At 41.2% G+C, this 18,495-nt stretch overlaps 1 protein-coding gene across 3 annotated transcripts in view; it reads right to left on the bottom strand.

Annotated features, from left to right (window-relative positions):
• Positions 1-3,747: 3,747 nt before the first annotated feature.
• The window catches only part of CHFR (checkpoint with forkhead and ring finger domains), a 52,823-nt gene continuing 38,075 nt past the window's right edge, over positions 3,748-18,495 (bottom strand). The window contains exons 16-18 of one of the 3 annotated variants that reach the window (XM_088476695.1): positions 17,242-17,349; positions 16,701-16,773; positions 3,748-4,737 (exon numbers count right to left, since the gene is read on the bottom strand). In XM_088476695.1, coding sequence (XP_088332821.1) covers positions 4,695-4,737; positions 16,701-16,773; positions 17,242-17,349 — 224 coding nt within the window. In that variant the 3' untranslated portion in view covers positions 3,748-4,694. The remainder of the gene's footprint in view (positions 4,738-16,700; positions 16,774-17,241; positions 17,350-18,495) is intronic. The other 2 variants (XM_088476694.1, XM_088476693.1) reach the window with 2 other exon arrangements.

Below are 18,495 nucleotides of genomic sequence, written 5' to 3' on the forward strand. Positions count from 1 at the left end.
TAGCCAGTCCAGAGCTACCAGAATGACTGGAACGCATTCTGTTTTTACTTTTCTTTAGTACCTTTGGGAGCATTGTCACTGGAGGGAAGAAGTAAATGGGGCTAACATACCACGGCACTGTCATGAGGTCTACACGGCCCTTGGATCAAAATTCTGATGCAAAATTTGTGCACCTTGTGGTACAAGCAAGGTACCATCACGTCAATGTCTGGCTAATCCAACCTTTTTACCAACTTTAGAAAGACTTCCAGGTAAAGGGACCATTCCCTAGGAGGACCATCCTGCCCACTAAGATGATCTCCCCAATTGTCTATGTCCAAAAAACCCCCCACCATAATAGCCAGAACATTTAACTTCTCCAATCATGTAATGCGAGTGTTCTACACAGCTGTCTGACTGGATCTTTACTGACTTTCTGCATGAGAGAAGGCATAAAACCTAATGCTCCAGTACAGTGATTGGAATTTGGACTCCTCACAGGAACCAACTGTATGCTGGAAGCAGTGGGGTCTAATTGGTAGTTTTTTCCCACCCTATACCTGGTGGTCCTGCCCACTTCGTGTCTTTCTGTTAATTTCCAGTGTCACATGTTTAACTGTTGCCTTCATTCCTGCCACGTACCTACTGTGCTCACCCATACCGCACATATGTAAGAATATTGATAATCTCATCATGGACTTATGTTGTGCGACCAAGCTCCAAGTAGCATGCCAATGGAAAATCATCAGGCCTTCTTTGTTATTCAAGGTAATAAACTGAGTGTGGTTTAGAGCAAACATGGAGTATATCATCAGGCTACAGCACAGGTTCTCAAACTCGGTCCTCAGGACCCCAAACAGTGCATGTTTTCCTCACAGAATCGCAAGTGAAATAATTAGCTCCACCTGTGGAACTTTTAAAATGTGTCTGTGGGTAATGAATACACCTGTGCACCTGCTGGGTGACCTGTGTGGGATCCTGAGGACCGAGTATGAGAACCTCTGGTCTACAGCATGACACTCTGAAAAAGTAACATAACCTCTGGGACCCTTTGTACAGCTAACACAAGACCCCCAAGCTCTACATGAACAACAAATGTTTCACACCAACTCAGATCTCTGCCTACTTGACTCATTCACACTCAATCTCTTCCTCCTTCTCATCTGTATCCTGTTCACTGTTATCCCACTATTCTGTTTTAACTGACTCCTTAATAATACACATGAAACCACACTTAAAGTATAATATGAGTAACATACATTAACTCATTTTGGTTTCCTTTTGTTGTTAGAACTCTATGTATATGTTGTCATTTGATTTGTACTGCATTGTTGAGATTCTTGTATGTTGCTAATCTTGTAACTTCTTGCGCTATTGCTCCCCTCTCTTTTGTACCCTATATAACTACCTTAAATTAAGGGGGGAGGGGAAAGACCATCTCCCATCACAGAAGAGCAAGGTTGGGAGTGGTGCCCATCTTGCGTCTCCCAGCAATTGGCTCGACACCAGCACATGATCTAGTCTGGGCACCACTCCCATAGGCTGCTGCACTTTCACATGACATGGCATCGTCACCACGAAGTTCTACAAATACTGGGCACTAAGTCACATTCATTACATCCTTGAAAAAGACTCAATAGAGCCCACAAGGCCGCACAGTCCACTACCGCCATGCTTACAGTTAATCCAGGATACAGCTGTCCCCAGCTTAAGATGGTTTCTAGTTCCACATTTGACTTTGACCATTCACATTGCCACTGGCAACACCTCCAGTCACCGGACAAACCAGACCCCACAGCCCCGTGGGGTCAATCATCTATAAAGGTTTTCCTCTAGAGTAGAAGTGATGATGCCCCCTGGGGAGGAGCTACACTCAAGACTAAGAAAGCACCAGGCACTCAGAAGGACCCAGCAGCAACTTGCAGCCACACCACTGCTCACCTACCGGTATGATTTATCCCTGCCCGTTCAGGATACAGCTGTTTGTTTTACCCTGAACCACTCAAGACGCACTTATGAAGTCTCACAGACCACTGGTCTGACAGGGGACAGGTACTGGTCACTGAACCGCATGGCACAGGTGCTCCCTAAAAGAGCAACCTCACATTTCCCCCCCACAGCACATACCAAATTCCATTTCACAGAATGGATGTATAACTCCAGCTTGCTATGAAGGGTGCTTCCTACAAGAGCAGCCCCGCTACCAACAGACATCCATTTGATAGAGAGCACTGTGTCTACTGGCAATAAACTGTTTTCACACCTACACTCACCTCCTATATCTACGCACATGCCAACATTTGGTAAGCATTTCCAGATCATTACACCATACACAGTTATCATACACAACACCAATGACCACCACAACTATCTACTTCCATCCCACATACCTCCAAACAACATACACCACTACACCAACTTCATATGCACATCACCCCCCTCCCATTTATTCCACCACATCCACAAACTCAGGTGCACATTTTGTACATTATGGTTATGGGGCAAATGAACAGTATTTTTGGGAAATGCATTGGCTTCTGGGAAAAAAGGTATAATTTTTTTTGTAGGTACTGCATAAACAAATCAGAATGATACTTGTATGCGACTAGCCTAAGGAGTTCCAAAATAGGCTCTGCACAGGGATGAGAAAAGCCTCAGCTGCTGTGACATTATCTATGCCCCCATGAATGACTACACCAAGCACACAGTTTTACAGAGTAAGTGGGACACTCAGGCAGCTAGCTCAGCATGATGCAATACCATATCAGCATTAGGGAAAGGGTTAGCCACTAGGAGACCTAGGCACCAGGGAGGGAGTGTTGGGTTTATGGTGCAGGGGAAAGGGAGTGTTAGGTTTAGGGTGCGGGGAGGTAGAGGTTAGGTTCAGCCAATAGGAGGAGGAAGGGGGGGGGGGGGGGTTGCGTTAGGCACCGGGCAGAGGGGCTTAGGGTTTGTCTTACCTTCTATCCTTATGGGTGCTGGAATTCTGACTGTCAGGATGCCGCTGTCGGTATTCTGACCAGCGGCAGCCCAACCACCGGGATTTCATACCCAACCCATCAGCAACACTTAATGTAATCTACAAAATATTAGTCTGTCTTACCCGATGTTGCAAGGAAATCAATGCATGCTTCAGTGTCAGTGTTTTTTTTCTTTTCTTTTATAAATCAAACTTTCCCATGTTTTAACACTGATCTGGAGTTTAATGGTGCATACAGACGGGTAGCTTTTTCTTCACATCTGAACGATAACAATTTAAAAAATAGTTCATATCTGAATGAAAATCTGATATCTGACCATCGGGAACGCACATCGTTCAGGCATGTCAGATAACAATATCTGACATTTGATGTGTTTACAGTCAGACTTGGACGATTCCATTCATTTTAATGCAGTCAAAAATCATTCATCTGACAAATCTGACCGTGTGTATGCACCATTATGTATGAACATCAGTCATTATTTAAAAATTTTTTGTTGTTGACTTCCAAAAAGGTAAAGAAGCTTTACGAACACAATAAATGCTTATTATATTAATGCCAATGTTTCTGAGGCCTGGGCCAATATGTTATGGATGTGCATGAGCACTTAGAACAGACTTCTGTGCTCCAGCCAGGCACCCTATGTCTTTTTCTGCAACATTTATGCTGATTTCAGGGGCCATTTTTTTATGAATCATCTTGCTCTTGTTCAGAGCTATTACCTTTCTCTGTTTGTTACATTCTGTACATAGTAGAAAAGGCTGCTTCAATCACTAGAATAATGTATGTATATAGTAGACATCAGATTAGCATTGTGCAAGTAAGCATATTAGAAAAAAATCTTCATATTGTATTAGAATTATAATACATGGAGATTGTGGCTTGAGGTATAAACATTTACTAAAACATTTTCCATTTCCCTGTACTATACAGTATTGTAACATAGTGATAGTCCATAGAAAACAAGGATGGTATCAAAGGGGAGAGTACACATACATGTTAATTACATGTCTTGCAGGCATAAGCCTCAAGCAACAACAATATTTTGCTATGCAGGTCACATACACAGAAAGCACAGTGCAAAGCTGGATCTTCCCAGGACTCCATTACATGAATGGACAATTAATTCACCTCATTCTAACCCTTATGCCGAGAGGAGAAGCAGAATTAACGTAATCATTTATGTGCATAACATACCAATGGCTGTAAATGTATGTAATCTCCTTGAATAGAAAGGGCACTGGACTAGGGCGTAACCTGCAATGTAGTCAGTCATTTTTTTTAAATAAGTCAAATCAAACAAAAAGCCAAAAAAAGGTTATGTACAATAGTATATTGTCCATCAACAGCAGCGATGTTCAGCAAAAAAAAGTTGTAGTACAAACCCATATTGAACAGATTGTTCCAATGTTTAAACCATTATTTACATGCATTTAACTGGAAAAAAGATATCTTGCATTGCATAATATTATCAGTCACCTTTTCTCTATCTTAAAACCATTATAACTGAACATGTAGAAAATGACCAGCACTTAAGCTGCCACCATATTTTTCTTTCCCAACAGCATCTGCCAAAGAGGGTATGCAGTCTTGGATATTCAGGAATGGGGAACTGCAAATGACATGAGCCTGCAGATGTTTTGCTGGCCAGGTGAAGCTTTCATGTCTTCTCTTGTGAGGCTATAGTGGTACAGTTCCACAGGTGACCTTACAGGCGTTGCAGAGATCCCAGACTTAGTTCTTGAAGCGAGTTTGTTCACAGATGTGGTTGAATTTCCTAGAAGGGGAAAGCAGGACAGTGTTACAGTTTCTAATTTATCCAGCAAATGATCAAGGCTTGCTTGCATTTCTACATATACATACTATGTTTACCTGGTAATTCTGTTTTTGTGAGGCACTCCATGGCGGCACTAACTAAGCACTAAGTAGGATTTGTTCACAGCACCACATTGGTTGAGTATGTTCAGAAATTAATCCTTGTACCATAAATCACAAAGGTCTTCCACTCTTCTGGCATATGTGATTGCCACCCAAAATATAATTTTTGTACTTGCCATTAATTCTTTTTCTCCGATTCAATGGACATACTGGGATAAAAGGAGGTGGCACCAGGAGCCTGGCCACTTTCAAATAAACTGTTACAACTCTGCCTCCTCCACATCTATAACCCTAATGTGCCACATAGTACCTCAGTTGTTAATGAACCAAGCCCAAGGAAATTGACAAAGTATGAAGTGGACAACAATAAATTTAGTGCAAACTAACTGGACTCCCTCATTGTTTGTTCAGTTTCCCCATGGAATTGGACAAAATGATTTAACGTTAAGTCCAAAAATCCTATTTTCTCCTTCATACCATGGGGGACTAATGAAGATGTCCAAAATCTGTCCTCAAAAAGGAGGGAACAATCCTGAGCTGCAGAAAGCTCATTATGTCCAAAGTTGGTACCTTGGATGCAAAAGTGTGAAATAGGTAGAATGGCAGAAAAACAGCTACAGAACAATAGCAAAACACTATTGAGAAAACAAAAAAGAACCTCAAAGAAAGGCCAAAGAGCCCAGTAAATCAGAGGGGACCACTCAAAAGAAAACACCCTCTAAACCTGGTGCCCCACAGATTGCCAGGATACAGAAAGGAAGTACAGTAGCTCCTAAAAGACCTGCTGCTTCTGGTGTGCAGGAAGATCAGGTGGCCCCTCTATAATGTGTCTCCACCAATGAACCTAGCCGAGTGGGCTCCAATATTCTCAGGCAGAAGCCTACCTGCTCTGGTGTAAATCTGGCGGACTACTGTATGATTACAGTGTACTGCACCAGGAAGAAACCATTAAAAGCAGTCAAGTTATTTCACCATATTTATTTGAAGAGAAAAAAAAAAAAAAAACACCCGCTGTATAAAACTGGTTTCAGTGACATGGTTGTAGTTCAATACCGAGGGACTTGCTGTTTCGCTCAGCTTCTCAAATTGGCTCTCTCTCGCTTTGAGACTCTAAGGTCACCATGGTCAGTTGGAGAATTGCCGCGGAAGGGGTGGAAACAGGCACTGCCTACCTCAAATCTTGACAATAATGCCTCTTCCAAATTGGAACATGCAAGTAGGTATCCTAGATGTCCGGCAAGCCCTGTGTCAATCACAGCTGCGAGAGACAGGGCTGCTTTCACTTAGTTCCAGCCACAACCACGGAGTCGCAGTCTAGCATCCCTGCATCTACTAACAGATGCTGCTTGACAGTTCGACTCAACATTATCAACAACCTTGAAATTTATGCACAACCTCTACAATATCTTCAGAAATAAGTAAGTGTACAAACTTTGTATCATTAGAATTATTCAATAGGATATCCAAAGTTATGAACATAAGAAACACTGACATTACTACATGTAGGTAGAAAAGGAAAAGACAAAATTAAAATATCAGATCTGGACAGTAAGAAAAAGAAAAAAAATAGGCACCACTCCTTATTATGTGGTTGCACACCCTTTCACAACAATGACTGCCTCCAAACGTTGCTTGTAGCCACCTATAAGCTTTTTGCACCTGTCTGCTTATTATTTCTCCCACTCATACATTGCAATTTGTTGAAACTCTTGAATGTTTGCAGGATCCCTTTTCCCAATGGCAGGTTTTATTTCTCTCCAAAGATATTCAAATTGATTAAGATCAGAACTCATTGTTGGCCAGTTTAAAACCATCCAATTTTTCGTTTTCAACCATTCTTTTGTGCTTTTTGGATGTGCATTTCTGGTCTTTATAGTGCTGTAGGATCTATGACCTTCAACCAAAACCTAGGTACTGGTTAGTACATTTCACTTCAAAATGACAGGTAAATTCTAATTTCAAGATTCCTTATGGTGAAGGCCTCCAGTACCAGAAGCAGCAAAACAGCCCCATAACACTATGGGTTCTCCATTATGTTTAACCGTAGGTAGGTTTCTGCTCCTTAAAATCATCATCGTTTATAAACAAATCACTTTGCTAAGCGTACCTAAAGGAATTACAATCCTTCTGGGCAAAGATCAGTTCTCCTAAGCCTTTGCCAATAAAGCCCTTCTTGGTTTCAACCTGTACCATATGTCGCACACTAAACTATCACTCTAGATTGTCCCAGGTCAGCCTTCAGATCTTTGGATGTTTTACATGGTGTATTTTGCACAGTTTGTACCAACATTTGAAGGCTTCTTTCATCGATTTTCTTCTTTCCCCCACATCCAGGGAGGTTCTTCACAGTTCCATGAGTAGCAAACTTCATAATAACATTGTGCAATGTTAAAACAGGGATGCCAAGGTCTTTGAACTGAGGTAATCTGCCACCTTAATGTCCTTTCGCCCTACAGGAAGTGGTGTAAGGCATCTTAGCCATATCATATGGGCAGAGAAAAATCTATCATGTGCTTGCTTTTGGTGCCTCTCCTTGTCATTACTAAAGGCTTCAAGCGCCAGATTGTCTGAAAAGACCTTTGGTTAATTTTGCAATAGTTTGGGTGCAAACTGCTTTATTGCACACCCCAGTGCTCTTGCCTCCAAGATGTTCACATGCAGTCTCTTTTCATTTTGATTCCATACACTGTTGGCCAGGTAAGGGCGCCAACCCCAGAACTTGTATCTGTAATTAAGACTGACCACTCTGGTTCTGAAAGGAGTAGTCCCCTTTCTTCTAGTACCTGATCTTGCCACCAGTCTAAAGACAATTTAAAATTTTACATCAGTCTTAGTGATTGGAATATGATCCTGTAGTGTGAGCACTTCTAGTAGCAGATTTCTCACATGACAGCCTGCTTACAGGAGAAAGCCTATGATCGAGGAATACATTACATAAGCCCCATACACACCTTAAGATATATCTGTCCAATCTGTCTGGTGGGAAGGAAAATCTGGTTCATTTTCCAGTGTTTGGGAGCAAATTTCTATTGTTATTTGCTCCCATACATTACCAGATTTTTCTTCCCACCAGACAGATTGGACAGATATATCTTTATGTGTGTATGGGCCTTAAGAGTTCGAGACATTCGTCCACTGAAGATATGCAGAGACTGGACCTGATAAGACAGTTGTTGATTCTTTAGGATTATCTCTCGTGTCACTGATCCTTTGTCTCTTGTAACGTCTATCTGATTTCATAGGAATTGCAGCTGTTCAAAAGGCACCAGATGATTTTTTTTTTGCCATTTATGATCCTTCCTTGTTCCTGCAAGAAAAATTATCTTGACAGTCTTGTTCAGGAAATGGTTTTCAGATTTTTCTATTACTAGAATATAGTCCAGATAAGGCCAGATAAATACCTTGCTTCCCAAGAGAAACCATCAGGACTACCAAACAATTCTGGGTTGAAGTTGAGAGCCAAAATGCAAAAGGTGTCTGGTCTGGAGATGATGTTGTAGTGCAACTGGTATATGAAGGTGGACATCCTGTAAATCTATTGACGTAATGAAGTCTTCTTCTATAGCTCCGAGGATGGAACTTACAGACTCCGTACCAAGATGTGTTGCCCTTATAAACAGATGGAGTCTCATGAGAGCTAACCGTGAGGAACTATCCTGACCGTTTCTCTACCAGAAACAGTTTACAATAAAAACATGTTTTTTCGGGAGGGCAGACACTCTGGAAATCATGTGTTTCTCCATCAGTGTTCGTATGCTGTTGTATAATTCAAATCACTTGTACCTAAAACCACAGTCGCGTCTTTATAAACATCTTTTGCTTTGGTTTTATATGTAATTCTATTTTCTATCCAATTTTTACAATGTCCTGTAACCAATGGTCCACTGTAGACAGTATACAAGGCTCCACATATCTGGAAAACCTGCCACACACTAGGATTGTTATAGGTCATGTTACTCAGTAGCTGTTGAGGATTTCTTGTTAGTCTTCCTTCTTTTCCATGAAAGGAACAAAAAGGGCGCAATGGATGAATTAACTGTCTGGTATACCATCTGCCAGGATGATAGCCAGAACCTATCTTCAACGGTTGTCATGAGAAATAAATATAGAAAAGAGTTTGTAATCCCTCTTTGAATAATCATGTCAGGTTTTTACCAAAGAGAAAGAACACTTTCGAAGGGTAGTGTAGTTAGGTGGTATTTAAATTCCTGATCTGCTGTCTGCGAAAGCAGGTATAGTGCTCTCCTAGCCACCACTGTAGAGGATATATCTTAGCTGCACGTGTAATAGTATCCATTGTGGCTTGATAAAGGAAACAACACTATAATCTCCAAGTCTTTTAGTAAGTATTGTCTACTTATATTTTCATATGATTCAGTATACAGATTGTCTATCCAAAATTAGATTGCTCTGGGGACTGAAGCCACAGCCAGATTTGATTTAATTGTTGTACTTATGTAAATGTATAATCTTTAAAATAATTAAAATATATATATATATATTTTTTTTTTTTTTTTTTTAACCATCTGTAAATAAGATCTCTGCCCTCAAATGGTAGAGCATTTTTGATGAATCCAGTTTATGTATAGAATCCCAATTTGTGTTCTCCAGTTTCTTGAAAGGGGTGGCCGTAGCTTCTTGGGGAAGATGCTGCTCCATACGGCAAGCTGTAGGTAATACCCGGCTATGCGGCAGGCCCTGCACATATCCAGATTCATTATCCTGTGCCCCAACTTGTGCAAATGAGGTCAGCCACACAGGTCACACAACCTACTGCCATAGCACAGGCTCCAAAACTTAAATGGTACCTGCATGCAGTGCTTACTACCTCTGGCAGTAGAGAACAGTTTCTGGAAGCCGCCCCTTGCCCCAATGTCCCATCCACCATGGAAGTAACAAGAGGACCATCCAGATCCTCTTTGCTCTAGTTCAGTGGTTCTCAAACTCGGTCCTCAGGACCCCACACAGTTCACTTTTTGCAGGTCATCCAGCAGGTGCGCAGGTGTATTCATTACTCACTGACACATTTTAAAAGATCTACAGGTGCAGCTAATTATTTCACTGGTAATTATGTGAGACCTGCAAAACATGCACTGTTTGGGGTCCTGAGGACCGAGTTTGAGAACCTGTGCTCTAGTTAAATGTTTTTCTTCTTATAAAAATTCTCCCTGTTCTGCATCTACAATTCACAGCTAAAGAAAGAGGAAAGAGACAGGGAACGGAAGGAGGCACCACACTATATAACCCTCTAGGAAGGGACAGCTTCTTCCAGCTGACCAAGGTTTAACACAGGGCTGCCATACAATCTAAGAAGTGTTAGGAACACATTATACATAAAATAGTGTAATAACAATTTTAGTAGCTGCTGGTAAAGAAAACATTGTGTGGCTATTGCAAGGTAGTATAATTACCAGCAGCCAATAATTGGAGATTGGCATTTCAGTACATCCAATGGTAGAACAGCACAGTTGGAACAAAATAAAATTTCTATAACAATATACAGAGCACAGCCTTGTGACAGGAAAGATTATAGTTATGGGAGACCTACCTATATAACTCCTTTTCTTCGAGGTCCACAGGGATACCATGGGGATATTATGGGTGAAAGACCAGGCACCAAACAGTTAAAGTTTCTGCTCCCAGAATTCTCCATGTCCTTCCCCATATATACCCCACCCCTAGCCATAGGACTTCAGTTTAGTTAATAAGCTTCAAGGCAGGAGAAGGAAGAACAATCATATACCAGATGCACTCTTACATAAGATGAGGGGATTTGTGACCGAAAGAATACAACCCAGTGAAGCCAGGTGCGTCAGGGTGGGTGCCCTGTGGACATCGAAGAAAAGGAGTTATCTAGGTAAGTCTACCATAACTCTAATGTTCTTCTTCGGGGTCCATAGGGATTCCATGGGTATGTCCTAAAGCAGTTCCCCTAGGGTGGGGGCCACTCCTGAGCAGAAAGGAGAACTCGTCGCCCAAAGGAAGCATCCTGAGAGACAAAAGTATCAAAGGCATAAAACCTAAGAAAGGTGTGGACAGAAGACCACGTGGCCCCCTTGCACAATTGTTCAGCAGAGGCACCACGGCTAAATGCCCACGAATGCCCTACAGACCGAGGAGAATGTGCAGTTACCGTGCTTGGGACAGGGAGATCAGCCTGTGTGTACACCTGAGAGATAGTCATGCTTAGACTTCTCGCCAGAGTCTGCTTTTAGCTGGTTATCGTCATTTGTGAAAACCATATAATACAAAAAGAGCATCTGATTTTCTAACAAAGTTTGTACACTCCACATAGATATGGAGAGCACGAACTGCATCCAGGGAGGCTTCTCCAACAGAAAGGTCTGAAGCCTGAAAAGCTGGAACAACAATTTAATTCGCATGAAAACGGGACACTACCTTAGGGAGGTAACCCTCCCTTGTACGAAGAACAGCTTTACCCTGGTGAAAAATCAAAAATGGGGAGCGACAACAAAGTGATGCCAAATCAAAGGTTCTGGAACCAGACTGACAGTGCAGAAACCTGCACTCTCAAAGTGGCCAGGCGTAGACCTTTATCTAATCCTGCCTGAAGAAAAGCCAGTACCCTGGAAATCCTGAGTATCTTAGGATCATAATTCCTACGGGAACACCATTGACCAAAAGAAAACCAAACTCTGTAACAGATGAGAGCAGAGGCAGGTTTCCGTGCCCTAATCATCGTTTAAATTACAGAACTGGAAAAACCTTTCGCTTTTAGGACGGAAGATTCAAGAGCCACGCCATCAAAGCCAGACGAGGTAAGTCCAGATGTCGGTAGGGGCCCTGCATTCGCATAGATGAAAAGGATAGGGACTATCTACAGTCTATTGCCGAAATGGCCAGAAAATGATGTTCTGCCCAAATCAAAACCCTTGTTACTTCCTTCATGGCTGCATAACTTCTTGTGAATCCCTGATGATTGAGGTAGGCCACTGTAGTCGCATTGTCAGACTGGATCTGGACTAGGTCCTGTGCCATGACCAGAGCTCTGTATACTGCTCGCCGTTCCAGATTGTTGGCAGATGACTTTCTTGATTTGTCCATCTTCCCCGCCCCCCATCAGCAAAGGCTGGCGTCCGTGGTAGGAAAGAAAACAGATTTGAGTTGTATATTAAGGTTATATTTTATCTGGTTTATTATATCCTATATAGGATATAATAAATAAACTTTTCCAGCAATAAAAGGTAACTACAAACAAAAGAACAATAAAATATAGCAGAGTCAAAGGCATACTGCTGACAGACCGGCAGTTAGGTCCAGTTGGGACACCGATACAATTTTCAAAATTCCTGCTCTGTACGCCACCACAATGGATTTTAAATCAAACAATTGAGATGCAATTCAGAGGGCTGACCAAAAATATTGTATAAACACTTAGGAAATGCAAACATTTTTATTCACAGTCCCCTATTTTCAGGGGTTCAAATGTAATTGAACAAATTAACATAATCATAAATAAAATTTTTAATACTGTTTCAAGAATCCTTTGCAGGCAATGACTGTCTGAAGAGTGGAACCCATGGACATAACCACATGCTGGGTTTCCTCCTTTGCTGCGGTGAAGGCCTGGCAAACCACAACAGTCTTCAGTTGCTGTTTGTTCATGGGTCTTTCTGCCTGTAGTTTTGTCTTCAAGCGAAATGTATGCTCAATCGGGTTGAGATCAAATGATTCTGCCCATTGCAATATAAACCACTTTGATTGCCTTAAAATCTCCTGGGTTACTTGTACAGTATGTTTTGGGTCATTGTCCATCTGTACGGAGAATCACCGTCCAATCAACTTTGCAGAATTTGGCTGACAGTATATTCCTATACACTTCAAAATTCATCCTGTGGATTCTGTCTTCTTTCACATTATCAATAAACACTGGTAACCCAACGCGCCATTGGATGCCATGCATGCCCATGCCATCACACTGCCTCCACCGTGTTTTACAGATGATGTTATCCGCTTCAGATCATGAGCCATTCCAAGCCTTCTCCAAACATTTTTTCTTCCCATCATTCTGGTACAGGTTGACCATAGTTTCATCAATCCAAAGAATGCTGTTCCAGAACTGGGCTGACCTTTTTTGGCAAAGTCAAATCTGGCCTTTCTATCCTCTGTATTTGCTCTTGGGAAGCCTCCTCTTCATGGTAGACTTGGATAATGATATGCCTACCTATTAGAGAGTGTTCTTCACTTGGTGGATGTTGTGAAGGAGATTTTCATTACCATGAAAAACGATCCTGCAATCAACCATCATTGTTGTCTTCCGTGGACGTCTAGGCCTTTTTGTGCTGCCGAGTTCACCAATGCATTCTGTTTTTTTCTCATAATGTACCATACTGCTGATTTAGCCGCTCCTAACTTCCTGCTATCTTTCTGATGGATGTTTTTTGGGGTTTTTTGCAGCCCAAGGTTGGCCTGTTTCTCTTGTATTGAAAGCTCCTATGACTGCATGGTGTGGGTTCACAGCAACTACTTCAAAATGCCACACTTGGAATCAACTACAGGCCTTTTGCCTACTTAATTGATAAACAGCTGTAATTCCTAATCCCTTCCTCCAATTTGGATGTGAATACCCTTAAATTAAAGCCGACTACTTTAAATCAGTATCCATTATGTAACTAACTTGAATATGTTTTGGTTAACAGCTAAAATATAAAATAACAAAAATTGTGTCAGTGTCCAAATACAGTCAGGTGCATAAATATTGGGACATTGACAGAATTTTCATATTTTGGTCTCTATTCACCACCACAATGGCTTTAAAATGAAACAAACAAGATGTGCTTTAACTGCAGACTTTCAAATTTAATTTGAGGGTAATTACATCCAAATCAGGTGAATGGTGTAGGAATTACAATGGTTTCTATATGTGCCTCCCACTTTTTAAGGGGCCAAAGTAATGGGACTATCAACTCAAAAGCTATTTCATGGACAGGTGTGGGCTATTCCCTCGTTATTTCATTGTCAATTAAGCAGGTAAAAGGTCTGGAGTTGATTCTAGCTGTGACATTTGCATTTGGAATCAGTTGCTGTCGACTCTCAATATGAGATCCAAAGAGCTGTCACTATCAGTGAAGCAAGCCATTAGGCTGAAAAATCAAAACAAACCCATCAGAGAGATAGCAAAAACATTAGGTGTGGCCAAATCAACTGTTTGGAACATTCTTAAAAAGAAAGAACGCACCGGAGAGCTCAGCAACACCAAAAGACCCGGAAGACCACGGAAAACAACTGTGGTGGATGACAGAAGAATTATTTCCCTGGTGAAGAAAAACCCCTTCACAACAGTTGGCCAAATCAAGAACACTCTCCAGGAGGTAGGTGTATATGTGTCAAAGTCAACAATCAAGAGAAGACTTCACAAGAGTGAATATAGAGGGTTCACCACAAGATGTAAACCATTGGTGAGCCACAAAAACAGGAAGACCAGATTAGAGTTAGCAAAACAACATCTAAAAAAGCCATTACAGTTCTGGAACAACATCCTATGGACAGATGAGACAAAGATCAACTTGTACCAGAGTGATGGGAAGAGAAGAGTATGAAGAAGGAAAGGAACTGCTCATGATCCAAAACATACCACCTCATCAGTGAAGCATGGTGGTGGTAGTGTCATGGCGTGGGCATGTATGGCTGCCAATGGAACTGGTTCCCTTGTATTTATTGATGATTTGACTGCTGACAAAAGCAACAGAATGAATTCTGAAGTGTTTCAGACAATATTATATGCTCATATTCAGTCAAATGCTTCAGAACTCATTGGACGGCGCTTCACAGTGCAGATGGACAATGACCCGAAGCATAATGCAAAAGCAACCAAAGAGTTTTTTAAGGCTAAAAAGTGGAATGTTATGCAATGGCCGACTTAATCCCCTGACCTGAATCCGATTGAGCATGCATTTCACTTGATGAAGACAAAACTGAAGGGAAAATGCCCCAAGAACAAGCAGGAACTGAAGACATTTGCAGTAGAGGCCTGGCAGAGCATCACCAGGGATGAAACCCATCATCTGGTGATGTCTATGCGTTACAGACTTCAGGCTGTAATTGTCTGCAAAGGATTTACAACAAAGTATTAAAAAGTGAAAGTTAGATTTAGGATTGTTTAGTTTGTCCCATTACTTTTGGCCCCTTAAAAAGTGGGAGGCACATATAGAAACCATTGTAATTCCTACACCGTTCACCTGATTTGGATGTAATTACCCTCAAATTAAATCTCAAAGTCTGCAGCTAAAGCACATTTTGTTTATTTCATTTCAAAGCCATTCTGGTGGTGAATAGAGGCCAAAATATGAAAATTCTGTCAATGTCCCAATATTTATGCACCTGACTGTATAAATGGACCTTACAGTACATACAATAAGCCAAAAGAACACACAAAGTAATCAGTCTGGCAATATAGAAAATAAAGTCAAAGTAAAGCATTCTAGAATACAACTACAGCTGGCTTATAATGGAAATCTAAGCAAAATGAAGGTAGGGAAGAGCATTTGAATATATACACACACGGGCAAACAAAAAACACAAGTTTAAAATAAGAGAAGAAAAGGCACCTGTGGGACACAGTAAAGAACCAAGTATCAGAGGAGTACTCATCCAGTGCATAGACTGTCTTGCCACAAGGACCATAGTCTATCAAATTTAAGAGGGCATTTGCGACAAGTATATAGGAAGCGTTAATGCGCAGAGTGCAATCTCTGTTTTATTAAACAACAGTTTGTTGAGTTGGCATTCTCTTTCTTTTTGTTCTATTATATACAGCTGCAACAATGTGAGACAGCGGAAGGCAGAAACACATATATAAAGCAGTCACGTTAGCAGTCTAAAAATAATTAGGTACATTTTTACATAAATGCAAATACAAATAATTAGTGTTCCCGTTAGCCTGCCCTGAGACTTTTCCACCTGCGGGTGGGAAAAGTTGCAGTGAACGATCCTTGCCCGGTAAGTAGATGCCGTGCACATGGCACCTATTCAATGTGAGGGGAGAGCTTGGGGGAAGCCCAGCACCTCCCTCTGTATGTGCTGGGCACACCCCCCAAGCATGACAAGTTGGAGGTGTGGCCCAAGGACACACCCCTCCCTGATCGGCCATGCCCCCTTTTCGTGGGCATGTGCAAAAGCTCCAGGCCAGCAACCCAGGGCCATGCCTGCTCTCTATCGGGAAAACTAAATAATGATACATTACATTTTTTGAATGTAGTAATGTCTCCAAATGGCAGAATCCATTTGTGACTTAGGGCCTGATTCAGTTGTGCACGCAGTTGCAGCCGCCGGGTGCATCAGTTTGTGGAGTCGCGGCGGCGATAATATGCCAATGTTAGTTTCAGCCTTCCCCTCGAATATTAGAGTGTACCTGAATGTGCAAGCACTGAAACGCCAACTTTCAGCATCCTCAGATGCCGCAAAACCGCCGGTCGCTCTTTACACTCCACCATCGATGCACCATTGACACTTGCACCAGCCCTATGCAAGGTGCAGTCTCTGTCTGCACATGATCCTCGTGGCTGTGCATCTGAGAACGCAGCCACTTAGACTGACACGCCCCCAACACTCCCATAACCATCCACGAAACAGATCTTTTTGCACCCACTTCTGCCCACCTCCCAGGAACGCCGATGGCTTCCCCTCACCATTTCTGATACGCAACATTTGTGAGTGCAAACTCAGGGTAACGCATGCGTTGTAGGGTTTCAGAATATTTTGAACATGCACAGTACCTAATAATCGCTCATCTACTTGAACTTGGGCATGGTGTGCAGTTAGCATGCACCTCTGAATCAGGGATATAGTACACATTGCTACATAACAGTATTCATGAGATAGAATATATACTGCAATACTCACATAGCATGATGTGCTTTCACCTGAGTTCTGCAGTTTCGTCCCCAGTAGCAGTTTGGCCGTGATGTCACCGCAACTAAGACGACAAACTTTTATTTTAAAAGTGTTGACCTCATGCCCATGGGATAATCAAGGTTACTAACTTGTTAATAATCTCAGATAATGTGGTTTAGCTGTAAAAAGGGGAATTTTAAGAGAATAAAGGATGTTTGATTTTTCCTATGTGTAATACACCTGAGCTATAATACATTTGTCTCCGTTGTACATCTGAAAAGAATAAGTGAGTAATAGAAGACCCTCTCTTAATCTGCCCAATTGGAGGTCTAAAACGTATTACTGTCCCACCAAAGTCAGCATTGCTGAGAGGTAAACTTCTACTACATATACTAGTTTCAGTGTGAGGCAGGCGTGGATAGAATTATGCTTTTATCTCCTCTAACTAATCTTGAATGTGTAGGTTGGCTATCTGTACACCACAACCGAGAAGCGGAGCTGCAGAGATAACAGGAAAGTTCTGATAAGGACAGAGATTAAGGCTGGGTACCTGGTAACTCAGTAGGTGGGATGTTTTGCCTGTATTGGTAGGTTAGATCTCTAAAGTTACGCAGGCCACAGAAGTAGCAGAGCACAGTGTTTCCATTTATCCTGTAATCTGTAGGCACAAGCATAGGTGAATATTACATAGTGAGCAAGGCATTATGTGATAAGTTATTTGCTTATGTACAATCAGGTGACGTTCTCTTTTACAACACATATGTAAACAAAAATACAAAAGCATGTGTAGGTTCAAATGTCAACAAGTATAATTACTTATTCATCAACAAATTATGCAACACTGTACATTGAAAGGCTCATAATACAAACTATTGACATAACACAAAGGAAAAAAGGGGTCTCTACCAAACAAAACATAACTTTAAGAGATAAAGGGGTCTATTTACTAAGCAGTGTCAGGAGACAAAGTTAAAGGAGATAAGGTACCAGCCAATCAGCTCCCAACTGTCATTTTTCAAACAGCCTGAGAGATAGCAGTTAGGAGCTGATTGGCTGGCACCTTATCACTTTTCACTCTGTCTCCTAACACTGCTTAGTAAATAGACCCCTAAGAAGTAAATGTAATTAGACTCAAGGGGGGGAAAGTTGCTGTTGTATGTAGCCTTACTAATTATCAGAATTGTGGAAATATTTGCAAGTTCAAGTAACAAATTCAAGAACAGATACATAATAAATGAAGTAAATTTTAACATAAACAACTATTACATTACAGTTTTTAAAAATAAAAAGTGAAAAGAAACCCTTATCTGAAATGGCAGAAAAATTAAATACCATGAAAACATTGAAATTATAAAAATAATTTTAATAATATAAAAGAAGTTGCAATAGACAATAAAATATGAACCCGTAAATTGTATCACAACAATACCAACAACGGAATCATAAATATAATATGTACATATAACTTTAAAAAATCACACGCTGCAACTTTAAAAGAAAAAAAAAGTCAACCAATCATCAGACTAATAAAATATGGCATGTAATATGCTAGTGAGTACTGATGGAGGTATCAAGTCCACCCTTCTAATAATAGTGTGTGGTACTACAAATCCCAGAGTAAGTGCTTTAAGCTGTTATTTTAGATAAAGCAATAAGCACCAAAATATTTCAGTGAGTTAGTACTCTACGAGGAACATTATGAGCCCTAGCTGATTATGTTGATCTGCACAGTATATTTAATGAAACTCTGGACTGATTATAAAGCAATGTGAATTACAAGACAATGCTCCTGCTTGTAAATGGC

Source organism: Taudactylus pleione, unplaced genomic scaffold (assembly GCF_031769625.1).
Source record: "Taudactylus pleione unplaced genomic scaffold, aTauple2 ptg000191l, whole genome shotgun sequence".
Classification (NCBI taxonomy): domain Eukaryota; kingdom Metazoa; phylum Chordata; class Amphibia; order Anura; family Myobatrachidae; genus Taudactylus; species Taudactylus pleione.